The 20329-nt window shown below is 31.7% G+C and overlaps 1 protein-coding gene across 7 annotated transcripts in view; it reads right to left on the reverse strand.

Moving 5' to 3' along the window:
* The window catches only part of LOC113393962 (collagen alpha-1(XVIII) chain-like), a 105448-nt gene that overhangs the window by 34915 nt on the left and 50204 nt on the right, over window positions 1-20329 (reverse strand). For all 7 annotated transcript variants that reach the window (XM_026631106.2, XM_026631103.2, XM_026631104.2 and 4 more), the window contains exons 2-3: window positions 16282-16325; window positions 13658-14187 (exon numbers count right to left, since the gene is read on the reverse strand). In XM_026631106.2, the coding sequence (XP_026486891.2) occupies window positions 13658-14187; window positions 16282-16325 (574 nt within the window). The remainder of the gene's footprint in view (window positions 1-13657; window positions 14188-16281; window positions 16326-20329) is intronic.

Raw genomic sequence — 20329 nt, forward strand, 5'->3', positions numbered from 1 at the left:
TTGAGGTAAAACTTAAGTAATGTCCACTTACCCTCAAAGTTCGAACTGTTTCAAAGCTTTAATGAATAAGATGTGACGATTTTTTATTACTCTTAATATAAGTTAGATATCCCAGTAGATAGAATACATACATCTTAACCAATGATTGCAGGTTTAAATCTGGGTAAGCATCACTGGATTTTCATGTAATTAATTTGTGTTAATCTTACTTTTACTCGTGCTCAGTGTAAAATAAAACAACGTCTAGCTAAACATACCAGACGTGTATTCGAGACGGGCGAAAATATACCAGACGTGTATTCATCATCATGCATTGGAGTGACGTGGTGGAATATTTTTATAAAGTTTATAAAAGTTCGTTTTGAATAATTACATTACATTAAATTAGCAGCCTGTAAATTTCCCACTGCTGGGCTAAGGCCTCCTCTCCCTTTGAGGAGAATGTTTGGAGCATATTCCACCACGCTGCTCCAATGCGGGTTGGTGGAATACACATGTGGCAGAATTTCGATGAAATGAGACACACGCAGGTTTCCTCACGATGTTTTCCTTCACCGCCGAGCACGAGATGAATTATAAACACAAATTCAGTGGTGCCTGCCTGGGTTTGAACCCGAAATCATCGGTTAAGATGCACGCGTTCTAACCACACGTTTTCAATAATATTTAACATGATACAAGAATTACAAAATCAGACTGAGAAATAAAATATTTTTTTATATAATGTTGTATTACATAAAAAAAATCGTGAAATTGATAAAATATAAGAGCTATACTAAAAAAAAATTTTTTTTTTTAAATTATATTCTTGTCCTGAACATCTTGTAATTTATACTAATAATTCAAATTCATGATTTTATTGAAACATTTAAAACTATAATACAATTTCAATCTCTAACAGATAAGTTAAGCTTTATCTTAAACGAAGCTCTTTAATTACTCGTATACTTCTTACTTTAGCGTTTCTTAGTCTGCAACTGCATGTAGTACAATTGATTTTCGAGGTCAACTTTGTTTCATATAAGGCTTTAAATGTTAATAAGCTTGTTATTACATGATTGGCGATATTTATTCAGAAAACTATATAATAATAATAAAATGATAAAATAATAATAAAAATGTAGACAAAAACTTATTTCAAGAAATTTGTTTAAGGCTCTTAATACTTACGCAGTTCCTATACTGACGTACTCATTTCCTATAATTAAATGGACCAATACAGATATATCTCACTTACAAATTAAAACAAGAACCTCGTTAACTAAACACAAATACCCGCATCCAAAATCTGCTATTGAAAGAATGACTATTAAAAGAGAGAAAGGGGGAAGAGGGTTAGTTGATCTAAAAATATTGTTGGAAAGCTAAATAAACAACAAATTTTTTTCTATAACAAAACTGAGAGTTCAATACACAAAGCCGTGGTAGAGATTGACGACAAAATGACACCATTAAATTTAAAAGAAACTCACGTCACTTATAAGTTACAGAACATTAGCGAAAAGGAGAAACTAGATTCATGGCGACAGAAACAATTACATGGCAGGCATATTAAAGACTTAGAACAACAGCATATTGATTCTGTAGCTTCAAACAAATGGATAAAATTAGGTTACCTATTCCCTGAAACAGAAGGATTTTTGATTTCAATACAAGATCAAGTCATCAATACTAAAAATTACAGGAAACACATAATTAAAGATCCAAGCTCTCTAGACGACCGATATAGAAAATTCCACAAAAATCCAGAAACCATTCAGCACATAATAAATGCATGCCCACTTTTAACACAGAACGACTACACACACCGACATAACCAAATCGCACATTATGTGCATCAAAAACATGCCATTAAATATAAACTGTTACCGCCTAAAGTAGAACCATACTACCAGTACACACCCAAAGCCGTTCTAGAGAATCCCAGTTAACGGATGTACTTTGACAGAGCTATACTAACAGACAACACGATTTATTGTAATAGACCAGACATCACCGTAGTTGATAAAGCTAACAAAATTGCATATTTAATAGACATAACCGTGTCTAATACCCATAATATAAAACAAACAATTGCAGATAAAATACATAAAGACTCTGAACTTAAAGAAGAGATACTTAGAATATGGAATTTGGACAAAGTGTATATCGTTCCACTGGTACTGTTTTCCAGTACGGGAGTAATCCCAAATCATCTACACCATAGTATTAAATTACTACAACTCCCAGAAAATGCATATATCACCATGCAAAAAGCTGCCATCCTAAATACATGCCGTATTGTACGTCGTTTTCTTCAGGATGAACCTACATAAAACATATTGACTACATAAATAAGATCATATACTTGGCCATGCCCGTAAATGGTTTACAAAAATACCAGCTCTCGGCTGAGAAAAACACATATCGTATATAATAGTAATAATATAGCCCTTTATTCGGATCATAGAAAACAACATATCAAACAGAATATCTGTAAACTCCTCCAAATTTTTATATCCTCGTCGGTTCAGTAGATATTGGGGCCTTAGATCCCAAGTTCCTTGGCTCCATGCTGGTTTGGGCCAATTACTAATTGGGTCAATTTCAAGAGTAAACTATCAAACTTGCCTAAATTTTAACGATTAATTTGACTTTATTTATTTACTTCACGCTCTGTAAGGTATTGTTGCTGCACATAATTACTTATTTAACTAGATGAAAACCTGGCTTTGCTCGAGTAAAATAAATAAAACTAAACAAATATAAAACATGAAATTATTATTTGGAACACACTTTCTAAACGCACCCGTAAACGTCAAACATGGCTGCCCGTTGAACTGTCATGTCATTGAAATTCATGGATTTGATATCGAAATATCTCGATTATACGAATTTTGTGGCTATATGTTAAAGATTAAAAAAATATTATTTTTTAACGATGTGACAAGTTTCGGGTCTATGGGAGACCTGCACGAAATTATTATTATAGATCTAACATAATGTTACGATGTCTATATAAATGTATTGTTATATTAAAAATTGCGGGCACAAACAAATAAACTTTACAATACGATTCGATATCTGGTTTTCTGTATCCTCGGTCAATAAAACAACAATATATTTTAGCAGTATACGTAATCGCTACATTCTTTATCTTGAACCAAAATCTTAACGTACGCGCAGAAAACGACGGTTTAGGACTCTTTGCGAAGGATTTGAGATTCCTCTCTGTAAAGCCCGTTTCGTTTTTCAACTTTCTGAATAGCTTTAAGATAATTCTTCTTTGTATCGGATTTCTTGTTATATAATATTTTTAGATTTTCTATAAGAGTTACTCAAAAATAAGAATAGATAAACAAGATTGTGAATATGTAAGATATCATATATTCTTGTATAATAAGGAGGCAAATTTTGATTCATGTAAAAACTACTAATCCGATTGACATGACAAATTCGTATTTAGCTATATAGTATATTAAAATCTAGCTTATATTTTGAGATATATCGACGTAATTGGTGATAAAATAGTCGAAAAATTATAACTGATACAAATTACTTTATACGATAGATCTGCTGATCTTTAAAATGCTTTGAGAAAACCTAAGTAATCTAAGTATTGACCGGTGAATAGATTAGTCGGCGAATGTTAACAGGTCAATGACCTATTAATAGTTGAAACATTGAAACTTAGCAAGGTTATATATATAACTTTATTCCTTGTGCGAAGTCATGAAGGGTAGTTACTGTCACATAGTTGTATGCATATGCGAGTATGATTGTCTCGTTGATTTAATATTATATAATTAGCTTATAAGGTAACAGATCCTGAATTGGTTGAGAATCTGAGTCAGGCCGATAAAAGTTCATTGACTTTTTCGTCAATAAATTTCCAGTATATGCCCGAAGTTTGGAAGGTTATATTCAATCTAGGGCAGTATTTATAATCTACTGCTTCGGAAGGCACATGAAACCGCTGGTATTGAGTCTAAAATTTCTACACTCGTATTGTATTATGAGATAAATTGTTCAGTATAAAGGTATTATAAAAGTTTACATAGATTAGAAACACAACACTAATATTTATTTACTTGTGGTCTAATCTCTGCATAGTCTTTACGCTTAGATCAACGGATTTTAATGTGGTTTTCATTTAAGTGATTCAAGAGTATTTATGTGTATGACTATACACATAAATACTCTTGAATCACTTAACTTTTACACTTTAATTTAATTACAAGTACAAAAAGAAAAAGCCAAATAAATAACATATAACATCGAACTGACGCGATAACATCGGTCGAGAGCTTGAATAATCTATGACACTCATTATGGATTTATGAAAAAATGGCGTTTTGAACGTCGACGATTCTGTTATCGGAACTTTGAAAGTAAAAATTAAAGCGGATAAATAGTTAAGCGGAAAAGTGTCGTGTTATAAATGAAGATATGTTAATCGAGAACTGTTAATAGTGCACCGAATATCTGAACTGTATAAGACATGCATATTATAGTAGAGAAAAGCCGAAATAAAACAGTAATTATTCTTTTTACGTCTGTTCTTCAATCTTAAAGTTGTATATAGGAGGTCGATTAGTAAGAAAATAATTATTATACCCTGTTCGAGTTAGCTTGATCTTTTCGACAGACGGGCTAGGTATGAGAAACAGAAAATATAACATATATAACAGTCGATGGAACGATGGAATCCGTAATTCAAATTAGAATTCAATTTTTTTTTAACTTATTTTTCTAAAAAGAGTTATACCAGCTAAAGTGACCCCAACCACTAGCCATAGAGATCCCAATCAAAAGGACCCCCGTTCGTAACAATAACTTAACAATTATCTTTAATAAAGATTTTTGTAATCGATATTATATAAAGTATAGTATATTTTGTAACTGCTGTCTTGTAGTACTTACCTCTGATTGTATAAGGGAAGAGCGGGGCCTCCTACTACAGGTATTGATATACTTAAAAGGGGGTACCCAACGATGAATAAACAAGTGTACTACTTTGAATGAAATAATTTTTTTTTATTTTTTTTTATATTTGTAGTTGTAGTCTGCCTGTTATTCGCGTCCCTACCGTCCGACCGACGTAACATGGTACAAGCGTCTATTATTTTCAGTTTTTCTATTTAAATTTTACTTTGAAGCAATAATATATAATAGAAAAAGTCTTAAAATTTTCGGATAACGCTTGAATCTTTAGGAGCCTTTGTATTATATGTATTTTTTAAAATATTTTTACAATTATTAAAATTATTAAATTAAGAAAATAATATGTTCATCATTGCAAAGTTATGTCGATCAGAAAAATTTACATCTGTCAAAAATATCCAGCTATCTTGTACAGGGTATAGCAAATGAAATCGTGGATATCGATATCATAATCACGAATGGAATATTTTTATACGAAATGTATTTATGTATGTACATACAATGTATATACAAATTCTATTATCATTCTACATTCTCGCGTGACCTCGTTGAATTTTTCATTCAAATATAAAGTTTATTAGATCGAAGTTTTATGCTTTTGTAGATTGAAATACGTTTTAAAATTTAAAAAAAAAACAGAAAGAAACAGGATCGCTTTCAGAGTATACATGAATACTATTTTATATTATTATAGTATTTTATGGAGTGTGTTCGTGGACTGACAAATGTACCATGAAGGTAAATGGTGACCAGTGTCCTATAAGTATTTGGTCTGGTGAGAAATATTCACCATTCTATACATCATCAATACGCCATCAACCTCGGGAATTAAGACGTCAGGCAAGGGATATTGCCTGTAGTTGCACTTCTCCATACACCGTCCAGAACCGGACCGGTAGAAACCGGAAGACAATAATAGCATGTTAGCTAATACTAAAGAATATAATTTGTAATATAACTTTATAAATACGAAAGTAAGTCTGTCTGTTATCTCTTCATGCTTAAACTCAATCAATTTAGGTGAAATTTGGTATAGAGATAGTTTGCGCTCCGGGAAATATAAACGTTTGTTTTAATTCACCCCACGAGGGGAAATAAAATGGTGGGTGACGGTTGTGGGCTATATGCGGGTAAATTCGCAGGTTTAGTTAGTATGAAATAAATATTTCATACTAACTAAACCTGCGATGTTTGATTATAATTATTATAAAAATTAACTTGATGCAAGCCCACCTGAGAGCCGAGATGGCCCAGTGGTTAGAATGCGTGCATCTTAACCGATGATTTCGGGTTTAAACCAAGGCAGGCACCACTGAATTTTCATGTGCTTAATTTGGGTTTATAATTCATCTCGTGCTCGGCGGTGAAGGAAAACATCGTGAGGAAACCTGCATGTGTCTAATTTCAACGAAATGTGTATTCCACCAACCCGCATTGGAGCAGCGTGGTTGAATATGCTCCAAACCTTCTCCTCAAAGGGAGAGGAAGCCTTAGCCCAGCAGTGGGAAATTTACAGGCTGCTAATGTAAGCCCATCTATGTAGGTACTGCCCACTCATCATAAATATTCTACCGCCAAGCAGCAATACTTTAATTTATACTGCGTCTAATGCTATATGACTGTAATTCCGTCGGCTTCCTTGGCTCCAAAACTTTACTAAAATTGATCTTATTATTGTATGTTGATATAAATACTAAATGTTATTCTAAAATAAAATTTATCGTTTCAAAGATATTTTTCGTTTTCGATAAAAATGTTGGACAACGAAACAGACATAATACATTAGCGAACAAATTTTATTAAAACGAAGCATTTCATGTAAACTCGTATAACTGGAAATCACAAAATACATATTAAATCAACAAATTAACTAAACGTGTCATATTAAAGGAGTGACAGACGACACGGTCACGACACGAAATAGAATATTTATAATTCATTCGTGATATTTACGATAATTATGACGTATGAGTAATAAATTAAATACATTTGTGATTTTCGTCTGTAAAGCTGTTTATATTTTTATTATATTTTGTTGTATTTTGTACCATGGCTAATGTTATAAGCTAATGATCAATTTACAACTTTAATATTTGCTTCTAACTCAGTTATTAATAACAGAATTATATTTATAACTATTACTTGAATATTATAATGTAAAATTATTTAAAATCGTTACATAGTTACGAAATCGAAAATAACTTCAAAGCAACGGTCTCAACGGAACGAGTCAGCCATAGAACGTTCGAGTACATCTCTGAACAAGTTATATAATTAACTTCGTATATATTTTTTCAAAAATTATTTCGCGACGACTTGGAATATTTATAGCGGCGCAAGTAAAAAGTTCGTGTAAAAATTTTCTTGGATTACTTTAGGGATTAGTGCTCAAATGTGGGTTAAGCTTTTCGGTACGAAAAACGATATCAAGATCCATACTGTACAAAAATTAAAATCAAAATATTCTTTATTGAAATAGGCTCTTGCGAAAACTTTTGAACCGTCGCTTACAAGATTAAATTAAATATAAAGTTCAGAATGTTACTCAGAAGAACCGGCAAAAAACTCAGTAGTTAATTTTTTTCAACTCTGTCAAGCTCTTTTGCATTATTTAGTAAAAATCTTATTCATAGTCTCTTGATAATTAAATTAAACCACCGAGCCATCTGCAATCGATTGTGGATACATTTATGATTACGATATCAAAAATAACTTCAAAGCTGTATCAATGCATTGATCTAAATTATTGACTTCATTTATCAATTATTTGATTTCATTTAATTTCATTTTAACAATAAATAATATTGTACAGTTTTCTATCGTAGTGTTGTGACTACTTTGTTTCAATATACTACGATACTATCTACGATCTTAAATTTCAGTTACTAGAACATTAAGATAATTGGTACATTTAATTGATTAGCATTTTTAGCAGCCTGTAAATTTTTCCCACTGCCGGGCTAAAGGCCTCCTCTCCCTTTGAGGAGAAGGTTTGGAGCATATTCCACCACGCTGCTCCAATGCGGGTTGGCGGAATAGACATGTGGCAGAATTTCGTTGAAATTAGACACATGCAGGTTTCCTCACGATGTTTTCCTTCACCGCCGAGCACGAGATGAATTATAAACACAAATTAAGCACATGAAAATTCAGTGGTGCCTGCCTGGGTTTGAACCCGAAATTATCGGTTAAGATGCACGCGTTCTAACCACTGGGCCATCTCGGCTCTTAATTGAATTATACAGATATTATACTAAATGTAGTACTGAATGTTAGTATGGACATGTAAAGTGAGAGCGGACACATGTTACTATCAGAGTGATGAGCATGAGCGTAGAGGGAGAGGAAGAGGACGATCTAAGAAAACATGAACGATCAGGTGGTGAACAATGGAGGATAATTAAAAGAAAAGAAGTTTGAAAGTGGCACCGGGAATCGAGAAGTTATGTGGAAGCCAGCTGTCATACGGAATGGGCATGTTATGCGGAAAAAGGAGGAACGTGTTGCGAGGAAGGTCTTGGGTATGGACGTGGACATAGAGGATGGGAACGATCAAAGAAACGATGGATGGATTGTGTGTAAGACGATATGGCTGGGATGTTACTTGTGAGATCGGGCAGAGAAGTATGGAAGAAGAAGACATGTTGCGCCGACCCCAAATAGATTGGGACACGGGCAGGGAAAGGAACTGAACTGAATGTGTAAATGATAACTTGATCCAGTTATTAATCAAGATATATTCAGTTTTCTGAATGAATATTGCTATTGAAATTTTACATTTATCACCAATGCAGAACTAATTACGATCATTTTAATGAAGCTAAAACACAAACATTGATATTTTATAATAAAATAAATGAGGAGTTATAACTGCGTTCTAGATCTATTCTCTCACGAAGGCGAGCCCCTACGAGTGATTCCAGCTTACAAAATATCTTAGTGTGGGTGACGATTAACAGAAGAATATTAAGACTGGCAAGAAATAAAAAATAAATTGTATGATTAAAATCACTGTGTCATTCAAATGACTAAACATAGTTTTGATGGGTTCCGGTTTGAAGGGTTAGTGTGTAACTACAGGTACAAGCATAACATACGAGTAGCATCTTAGTTCCAACGGCTGGTGGCGCATTAGTGATATTCCTACTGTCGAATAAAATTGATACATTGTTGTTGTTAATTTCTAAAAGATTGTAAACATTTAAACGTTCTATATGAAAATTTAGTATTAATAAAAATTTATAGAGTAAGATGTCTTCAAGCACAGTTGTATATGACAAAGGGTTTGAATATAACTTGAAATGCACTTTCTTTGAGTCGCTGATTGAAATCAATTTCTGAGTAGTCTTGATAGTTCATTGGTATTCCAATTTGTCTTCGATATTGTTTAAGGAATCGTTGTTACTCACATTTGTTACATTTTAAAATACCGAGTATTGTAAAATATACAATATAAAGTAATTTATACCTATATATGAAAGTGAAATACCACTCACTGATTAATTTAAAAAAAATCAGAAACTGTAACACGTACAAACTTGAAATTTGATAGATTCCTTATATGTAGACATTCCACCACTAAAGGAATAAAAGGGGTTTGAAAGTTTGTGTTTTATCAATTTCCGGCGAGTAAAGCCGCAGGCTCAGCTAGTAATTAAGATTTATTTATATTCACTGTTACTTTATATTAAATGGTAAAACTGAATTTCGTTTTATACCAAACATTAATTGTATATCACCATAATATGTAGACAAAAAAATGTGGTTGAATATAAGAAGTACCTATGTCATTAATAGAAATGAAGTTGATATTTCGAAGTAAAATTGTAACGTGTCACTTATAATGCAACTTTTGAACACGTCAAAATCGGAATTTTAAAATTGATACAACTGTAGTTCACGTCTTTGACGAGCTATAAATATTTTCGAATTTCCTACACATAACAAATACACTCGATGTTTGTTATATATATTCAAAGCTTGCTATTTAACTATTTAAATGTATTTTTTTTTTAAGATAGACATTATATAGTTATATATTGTGGTTGTATCTTGTATATTGTATGAGATATAATTTTATTTACGTCAACGTTGTTTTAGAGCAGTAGTTCTGGAACTTATTTTTCTCGTGGACCACTTTCAAAATTTTACTGGTTTCGGTGGACCCCTTGCTGCTACATTTCTACCACATTCTTAAAGTCGCCAAAAAGTAAAAATTGTGTCGCTTCTGAGTTCTGTCCCTATATTCCGATAGGTAAAATAAAAACGAAAAATGGTACATTTTATAACACTTAATTTATTAAAATAATAGAATTACAAGAAAAAATTAATAGGGTAATATAGGATCAGGTCATCATTTTAATTAATGGGAAGGATGTATTTGATGGAGTGTCAGCAAACGATCAATGTTTGGCTTTATTTTTGTGAGCAATAACCGCAAATTCCCCCGCTCTGTGATGTTTAATTTGCTTTTTTTTTTGGTTAAAAGGTTTGTAACGGCACTAAAACTCCTTTCGTCAAGGTATGACGAGGGAAAAGCTATTAAAAATTTCCTTGCGATTTCCCACAGTCCAGGATATTTTTCGGGTATTTCAATTTCCCAAGAAAAGCCGAAATTATCCCCTTTATTTTTATTAATTTCAGGCTGTCACCATGTAACTGCAAGTTAAAATCATTAAATTTTTTAAATAAATCTGTCAAATACGCAATGTCTGCTTTGAATTTGATCAAGTTTTCTTTTAAATCTGGATCTCTACTTTCTAGGAACTCTAATTCGGAATCGAAAACAGAGTAAAATCTCGTTAAGCATGCACCTTTCGACAACCAGCGTACTTCAGTATGTAAGAGCAGTCGTTGGAAGTCTTCATCATTTTCGTCGCACAATTGAGCAAATAAAAGCGCATTCAATGCATTGCTTCTGATTTTGTTGACAGCTTTTATTACAAAATGAAGAGATTGGTTCAACCTGTCACTTAAATGGTTTGCCACAAGATGTTGTCGGTGGATTACGCAATGAATAGCTGTAAGTCCTGGTATAATTCTTTTGAGATGACTTATAAACCCACGATATCGCCCGACCATTGCAGGAGCTCCGTCTGTTGCCACTAAAATAATGCTTGTAAATGTAATCGATTTTTCCGTAAAAAAATTACTCAGGACATTAAATATTGATTCGCTTTTAGTGTCAGTATCCAAAGTTCTGGCAAATAGCAATTCTTCGTGAATTTCTTCCTCCATAATAAATCGGACATATGCCAATAATAATGCTTCATTACAGTGTAACGTTGACTCGTCCAGTTGTATAGAAAAATGAGTTTTTTTCAGATGATTGCACAAAAAACTTTCGATATCAGAGCTCATTTCATCAATGCATCTTTGTACAGTATTACTACTTAATGGAATTCTTTTTAGTACGTCAAATGGAGATTTCTCTCTCACACTTCTCAACAACAACACTCTTCAACAGCGGGTAAAATTAATTGTTCTCCGATAGTGTGCGGTTTTCCAGATTTTGCTATAAGTAATGAGATATTGTAAGATGCCCTTAAGCAAGCCATCATCGTTACTTTGAGATGTTGAAACGAACATACTGTGCATGGTGGGTCTCTTTTCATATTTTTCCTTCAATGTTTGAAAATATTTTAAATCTTTACCTATTTTATCAGTATGTATAGTATAATAATAAGGTTTTTATGAAACTATTATACCGATGTGTCAATTACTCTACTGGCTTGTAAATCTTTAAAATATTTTATTAAATAAATCAGTTTAATAATAATGACTTTAAAGCACACGTAAAACTAAAATAACATACTCATTAAAGTTATAATGACAAGCAGAAAAAATAGTTATATCCTCCAGTATTCATAAGAGAATAAAATACCAATTAAATGTAACATATTATATGTATTATGCTTTATAGCTTTGTAATATATTACGAGTAAGTGGAGAAATACGATACATAGAAATATAGTATGCATAGGGTTCATAAATATTTTAACGTATCAACCAGGGTAATGATATAAAATGCTCTTTCAACTTTTTCTTAAAAATAAAATGGACTTGCAACTGTAAATCCTTTTTACAAGCATTTATTTAACTTGGAATGCTTGTCGGTTTATTTAGGTCAAATCCTTGAAGCTGAACCATTTATTCTTATCCCATGGACTTGAATTGGGTGGGTTCGGTTTTGATTACTATGTATTTTTTCGGTAAGCATGGCCTGATTCTATGACCGGATGAACAACTCCTCAACGTTCAACAGCATAAACACATTTCTTTAAATAATAGCATACTTTTAAAAAGGTTTTTATTTATAATCGACACCAATTTTAAAGAGGCGAAAGTAGCTCTGTTTCTTCGTCTGTCTTTTGTTTCTTTGAGGCCAAACCACAGATCCGAATATAATAAAATTAGGTATGAACCATGCTGGAACTTCAAGCCTCTTCAAAAACTCTTTAAAACCTAAATCCGAAGATGAAGACGTTTTCTAAAACGTGAACAAAGCCGCGAATGACAACTATTTTATAACATACCAAATGGTGGTACGATTGTGGGTTATACAATTATTTCATTATTAAAAATATACATCATACATATTATAAGATTTGTCTAATTTTTAAAATAAACTTCATCTTATTTCCACATGGGAATTCGAAATTAATTTCAGTATAGCAACTAAAATGTTCATTTACTTCACGTTCTAGTTTTAAACTAAAACTGTCTCCGCTGAGTTTCTTTGTGTTCGAATTCTGTCTAAGTCGAACTATTTAGAAAATATTTTTAGTCTTAAAGAGAGAATCTAGGACGCAACTAAACTCTCGGCATTTTCGTCTTAACTAAGATTAATGTTAGTCGTATAAGTCAGAAAGATTTTTTACTTATTTGGAACGGAATCGAGCAAATGGATCACCTAAAGGTGAGTGGTCCATCTACGCCCATAATCACTGGTACTGTAAAAAGTATAAACCACTTACTCCGTCGCTAACAAGGAGATCAAAGATGTTATTTTTATTATGTCTTCCCTTGTGCCTATATTCCTTAAATTTAATAAGCAGGAATACAACAATAATAATAATAATTACAACATCAAAGTATAACTTTTCTTTATGATATTTGAGTTTTTGGTAAACATTTAAACTATACTTCATATATATATGTAATAATAACTATTTATTTATTAACAAATCACACCCGACGATTAAGTAAATATATAATACGGGTAAATTGAAACGTACCCGTCCACATATTCAGTCAATAGGTACGACGTACGCTTCTGTGAACTAAACCGATTATTGTTGCAGGCGTACAAATACTTGTGTGGAGCACGCATTGTTTTAGACGAATAGAAATTGCATATTAGATGTGATACTAAAACTATGAGTAGCTTGTGAATTTGCTTGCCTTATTTATTTATTATTTAAAATACGTTTTTAATATTCTGATTATTAGAATATTTTATTTTTGAAATTTGTGCATAGTTTTAATGGTAATTACCAACATGTATGGCTACCGAATTGTAATATACGCCCTTAAGCAGTTTTAATTTAAATGTAAAAGTTTAAAACATAAATTGTGATGCTGCCTGGTAATAAAAAGACGCAGACACAATAAAAAATACTCCAAAGGCAAGGACAAAATGTTTTTGGAGCCGTAATATAAAAAAATGATAAAAACAAATAGGATTTTACATGCTGCAGAGTTTTGATAATGAAATTTAAAATTCCGTACTCACCTCGAATAAGCGTTTGTCATTCTTGTCGAGCTTGCCTAGATACAGTTTTGCGTTTTTCGGTATTTCTATTTCCCTTAGTGGTTTTTCTATACTGCTGTATAACTGTTCATCGAATATGGCACAATTATTGTATAACCTGAGTTTATTTTCTTCCACTCGTAGAAGTATGTTCGACCATGAATTTTCTTCGATATCATACAAAATTTGTATATTCGTATCCACAGTGCTGCTACTAAGGATTAATTTAACAATTTTTTCATCTACTTTCTCAACACACAGACTGAGTTTATTATCATCGCCCGCTTTGATATTAAATAAACAAGACGATATAACTTTATTGAAATTCACGAGGGCATAAATTTCGAAGGGAGTAACGAGCTTATCATCCTTTATTTCAAATTTATCCAATGATACGGAAATCGGATCATTTGTAATTAGTTTAATGGCACCATAAATGTCTGTTCCATTGACGCTGCTGTAACTGGTCGGTGTGATGGTATTCAATACTTTACTAAGTATGTCGTATTCATCTGTAACAAAGTGAAAAATTATTTCGAATTTTTGATTTAACGGTTCAAAGTGATAATTTTTTTTAGTATCAAATACACGAGTCAAATTTTTCAATATATCGTTCACATGAATGAACGGTATGAAAATGAATGAAATGATCATTGGATTTTTATCAAACCAGAATGAACCATTTGAATCACTAGGGTGCTGTTATTGAGATGCAAATAGTTGAAAATTGGTTAAATTAAAAAAAGAAACATTTCATTTCACAGACCATTTTCGTAAATTGAAAAAAATCTATGAATTAATATTCTTATTACAATGAAAAAAAATTGATATATTTCCACAATTTGAGTTATCATAATGTTTTTTATGGGAATTGATCAAGTTTTTTTCGTGAGAGCTGTGTAAAAAGTGTAAACATGACAATTATTTTAATTTCTTTTTATGTACCTACACTACTTTTTAGTAACTTTAGTTAGGTGACTTTAACGTGTTATCGGCGAGTGCAATCGAAATGTCAGTGTTTCTAACGCTAAAAAAAGACCGATCACAAACTACGTGATAGTTGGCGGGCCATATCCAGAGTATGGAATTACTTTTATGTATCAATGCATTGTCAACGGGTGGATGAGACTTGATTTTTTATTATAAAACACATTTCTCAAGTATATGATGCTCTAGATATATTCAAGTAAGACATTTATTATCATAAGTCTATTTATATTCAATAACTTTAAATGCCTGGTCAAATTATATTAACTATAGAGAATTAGATATTAATTGTAAAAATTGACATTTAACTTTCAAACCCCAATAAGCTATTTATTATATATATTTATATTATATTGACTGTATAATTATACTCTCAGTCTTTTTCGATTTTGTTCAGGTTAAATAACAATGTTAAATTTTCCAGCTTCTTGGAAATAATTGTAAAGATATTTTTTTAATTTTCTGTAGCTTACAAATATTTTGTTAAGTTTTTTTTTTTTTTTTTAAATAAAACTCCGTTTATTTTCGAAGGCGCACGAAGAATATCCATATTACTAAGCAAATAAATTAGTTAGACTTGTAAATAAATACGATTGAACACGGTTCAAGACGCACCCTCGTATTTGAAGAACTGTTTTAAGTAATCTTGATCGAATACTAATGCCACAAGTCACGCCAGCCTGTATAACAAGCTAAATATAATACAGTTATTAGGAAATTTCAATGGAAATAGGTACAATTTTGTTGCCAGTGTCTTTCTTTTAAGTTAATGACCTTGAGGATCAAGATTGTTTATTTATGCTATTATTTAAGCTTGTATTTATATTATATAATGATATAGTTGAAATCTATGTATACTTCTGTTATCTTTGTAGTCTATTTATATACTCGTAATCTACGTATTATGCAAACGCCTAATATATACATACATACCATATGATATTTATACTTTATTACAGTATAGCAGAGAGCGGTCAAAGTTAGGATTACCTATGTGGAGTTCGAATTTGCAGTTCGTTATATATTTTATTATATTGTATGTATTTAACTTAGTGTGTTATTGGAAAGTACTTTAATCGTTTAAATAAAACTTGTCAGAGATTTTTCGGAGAGCGTCTTTGCATCAAAGTGAGCTTCGTGTCACAAAAAAAAAAGTAAGGATAGTAGAGAAGCCCGTACTGCTTTAATGCTTGAAATACTTAAGCACGATTCTAAAAAATGAAAATATATAATTTAATTAATGTTCTTCTTCTGTTAATTTTATATTATTGTCAAAAGTATTTTTAATCTTTCTCATTCCCGTGTAGCACGTCTGATTAATGCTTATTGTTAGATAAGGAACCTGATAAGAATATTTATATATATAGCTCATATAGGTAGCTTTAAATAGTAACAAAATAATAAACATTATAAGAGTACTAATCAGCACGTTAAATAATAGTGCAATGGTTTACAGGGAGCCAGGGAGGGGAGGTGAATGTAACAGTTCCGATCCTGACCCCTTTTGACTGTTATTTTCTTATCTAGCAGAAGCTTTATTTAAAGGGCAATTGGATTATTAATAATTCAATTACGTTAATATTTTTCTTTACATTAAAGTGATGTATATTAATACTTACATTTAACAGTATCCGTGTGTAATTCCGAAAGGCAGCCGATTAACCTGCAAAAGAAATTGGACTATAAGATCTATAAATAATGAAAACAGCTTAAACTAGAGGAAGTTCCATGAATGTATATAAGTTTTTTTTTTTTTTAATTCAAATTCGCTAGGTTCTTTGGCGTCATACTCAAAATATGGTTAATGTTTCTACAAATTGCAGAATATTTTTAAAGGAATGACCTCATTTGTATTTGCTGATAATCCGATCACATTATTCTTGAAAATATATTAACCGAACATTTCCAACATTACTATTTCCTTGGCAATTTCGTTGGCAATCAGCTTACAACGGAAATAATATTATTATATCCGTATAATCTAATTATTATATTTTGATGTAAACGGAATTGTTTATTCGCGGAAATAAATATTGTCTATTAAGAAACGAATATTTTATTACAATTATTTATGAATTCATTTCGAGGACCTTGCCTTTATTAACAAATTGACTGTTAAATTACAATCCAATACACAAGGTAAAAAAATAAACCAGCTTTTTTGTCGCCGATGAAGTTAAAAGAATAGTTGTCAAGTCATTAATTATTAAGAACAAAAACAATATACACACACTTACACAAAAACACATACACACATGCTTCATATCAGTATATGCATGTGTGTATGTGATATTATACACTGTTAACGTCAAATATATTACCTTATTTGGCCTTCCTTTAAGAAATCATAACAATATTTAATAACTACCTATTGTAATCTTAAACGCTGTTCGATTACCAATAAATAAATTAAAAAAAATATGTCTTTTTTTTTTGTCGTATCAAATTATATCGACTGGTTTTAGTTGTAACCGGTTAGAACTGGAAAAGACAAGTTGTCCTGATAACTGACCAAATTAGAAAAGAATTATAAGAGTAAGACTTTTTTGAACAATATGTCACCTTTAAATATAGCACGCAATAGTTATTCACGGATCATTTTAACTAATTAAAATAGATGGGATGCGTAGGTAATTAAAAATATTTCCAACTAACTCAAAGTAATTGGTGCTGCTCAACGGAACAGCCGTTTCAACGTTTCCGAGTTAATTTTCGGCGTTTATTTTTGTTTTGTTGCGGGAAGACTTCAATGCGGTTCGTTTGAACTTTATTTAAGCTAAAAAGATTGAAGTGAACTTTTGAACGCTTATAGGATTTCATTTGGATTAATTTATTATATTGTTAAAATCTTAGTGTAAATCTTTAGATTTATCTAAGAAAAATATATGTAGGATACCTAACACTGTTTACTGACGAATGTCTGTCTGCACCGCGGGGTTTTATAGCCATTAAACATTTCCCGAAATCAACTATTGAAGAATTGAGGGTTAGAATAACTCGTTGTAATGACGGCAAACGGTATGACGCTCCCTATGTTCCCTCATGTCCTCTGCCTCCACTTTCTACTCTCCTGCGCATGCGTGGCGCGTATATTACATTATATTTCGTTAGTATACCTATATCAATAACTAGCTAAACCTACAACTTTACCCGCGCGAAATTTATGAAACAAAAGCTTCCAAGCCCCGTTTTACCGCCTTAGGGATGGAGTTTCGTAAAACCTGCCAAATTACAAGTATGTAGGTGTTACAGTTTCTGAGATTTCGTGATTAATCAGTGAGTTGTATTTCGCTTTTATATACATATATTTCGTGCAGGTAAGATAGACCCAAATGAAACCAATCCACAATTAAGTATCGTTAAAAATAATAGTTTTTAGACGACAACATAACATGTCCGCAAAATTTGTATAATCGAAATATTTCTATATTATATCCATAAAATTCAATGACATGACAGTTCAATGGGCGGCCATGTTTGACGTTTACGGGTGCGTTCAGAAAGTGTGTTCCAAATGATAATTTCGTGCGGAGGTGCGGTAGTTAGTATATTTGCTTAGTTTTATTTATTCTACCTGAGCGATCCGGGTCTTCATCTAGTATTATCATAGTCATAAGAAATATAATATTATTTCAATAATGTACATTTTTTGTGTTGGCTCGGCAATATTTCGTTTACAGCATTAACTTCGTAACTTCGGGTAGCTACTGACTATCAACTTTGATATGCCTGACTAGAAAACATTATAATCTGTAGTTGTTTAACCTATTTACAAGATAGCATGTTTTAAAAGTATAAACATACATATATATTAATATGTTAAGTATATTATTTAAAAATAAAATATATACCTAAAATACAATAAACGCGATACGTCTAATCTACAATCCCTTAATATACAAATATTTGAAGTAACAACAAAATCAGTGCTATCTCAAATTACGAACCAAGCTTAATTAAGACTTGTTTTGAATATTATAATAGCGTTCACTGAAAGCGTCATTTTACGGTAGACAATTTCACTGTAGTTACGAAATTTATTACTGTTTCGTACTGAGGTTATAAATAATTTTGATCAAATAATTTTGTATACCTACTGGTTATAATTGTTGCCAGATCCAGTGTTCAATTTCAAGTCTAACATAACCAGTATGAGGAACTCGTTTAAAAATCTGTTGAAAGATTTGAACCACGTGCTCGTAACAGGTCTTAAATAAAACTTTGTTAACACTTTTTGTGTTTTACAAAGATAATTTAGCTTATTTATCTAAACGAATATTCGTATTATATTTCGTCATAGTTTCCTATCTTACTTTGTGGCAGGGCTTTGTGCAAGCCCCTCTGGGTAGGTATCACCCAGTCATCAGATATTCTACCGCCAAACAGCAATACTTAGTTTTGTTTTGTTACGGTTTGAAGGATGAGTGACCCAGTGTAACTACAGACACAAGGTACATAACATCTTAGCTCCCAAGGTTAGTGGCACATTGGTGTAATGCAAGGAATGATTATTATTTCTTACAGCGTCAATGTCTATGAGCGATGGTGATCACTTACCATCAGCTGGCCTATATAACTTAAAAGAAATCTCATACTCCTTCTGTTTCCTTTTGACGTTTAAACCGTTGAACAGATTTAGATGAAATTTGGTATGGAGATAGTATGAGTCCCAGGGAAGGTCGTAGGCTACTTTTTTAATTCACTCATCGAGGAGATAAAATGGGGGACATAAATGGTTCGTGTGCTATAGGTAAAGTTTTATAAATTTCGCGTGGGTACAGTCACAGGTTAACCTAGTAAATATGTATGTATATCTATACTAATATTATAAATGTGAAAATAACTCTGTCTGTCTGTCGCTCTTTCACTACCAAACCAATGAACCGAATTTGACGAAATTCGGTATGAAGCAGACTTGAACATAGGCTACTTTTTTTGCCTATTGCATGACAACCGACCACTAAAATGCGGGCGAAGCCGCGGGCGACAACTAGTATGCTATATATTGAGACTTTTTTGTTATGTCAACGTAGAACGTGATAATCTATTGTCGGGAAATATGAAAGTTACATCTGTACGTGGCTGGCAAGTACTTTTTTAATTTATTTATTTATTTATTTAAAAGGTACATCAACATCACACATATTCAGCACTTATAAATAACAGATAAAACAAGAGAAAAAAATTAGGACCTGATATGAGTGACAATTACAGATGTACACAACATTCACACAAAGAAAAAAAAAAAAAAACTTATTGTCTACCTGTTGAATTTAAGTAATAATAAAAAAATATATATATTTTAATACTTTCTACGTACCTATTTATATTGTTATTATATATAATAACTATTTCAATAAATAAGGAAACATGTCTTTTTTTTCTGTATATTGCTTAGAATAAATACGTATTTAAATATACATAATTTTATAGTTATTATCTTTAAAAATGCTTGTAAAATGTATTTCGATAAAGAATGTTTAAATATGGAATTATTAAACAATTGTCGATTACTTAATGGTACGTGGTATTCACGTAGCTATTTATAATGCCAGTGTTAAATAATATATGACTTAACATTAACATTACATATGAGTCGAGATGGCTTAGTGGTTAGAACGCGTGCATCTTAACCGATGATTTTGGGTTCAAAAAGTAAGCACAACT

Source organism: Vanessa tameamea, chromosome 16 (genome assembly GCF_037043105.1).
Source record: "Vanessa tameamea isolate UH-Manoa-2023 chromosome 16, ilVanTame1 primary haplotype, whole genome shotgun sequence".
Taxonomy (NCBI): domain Eukaryota; kingdom Metazoa; phylum Arthropoda; class Insecta; order Lepidoptera; family Nymphalidae; genus Vanessa; species Vanessa tameamea.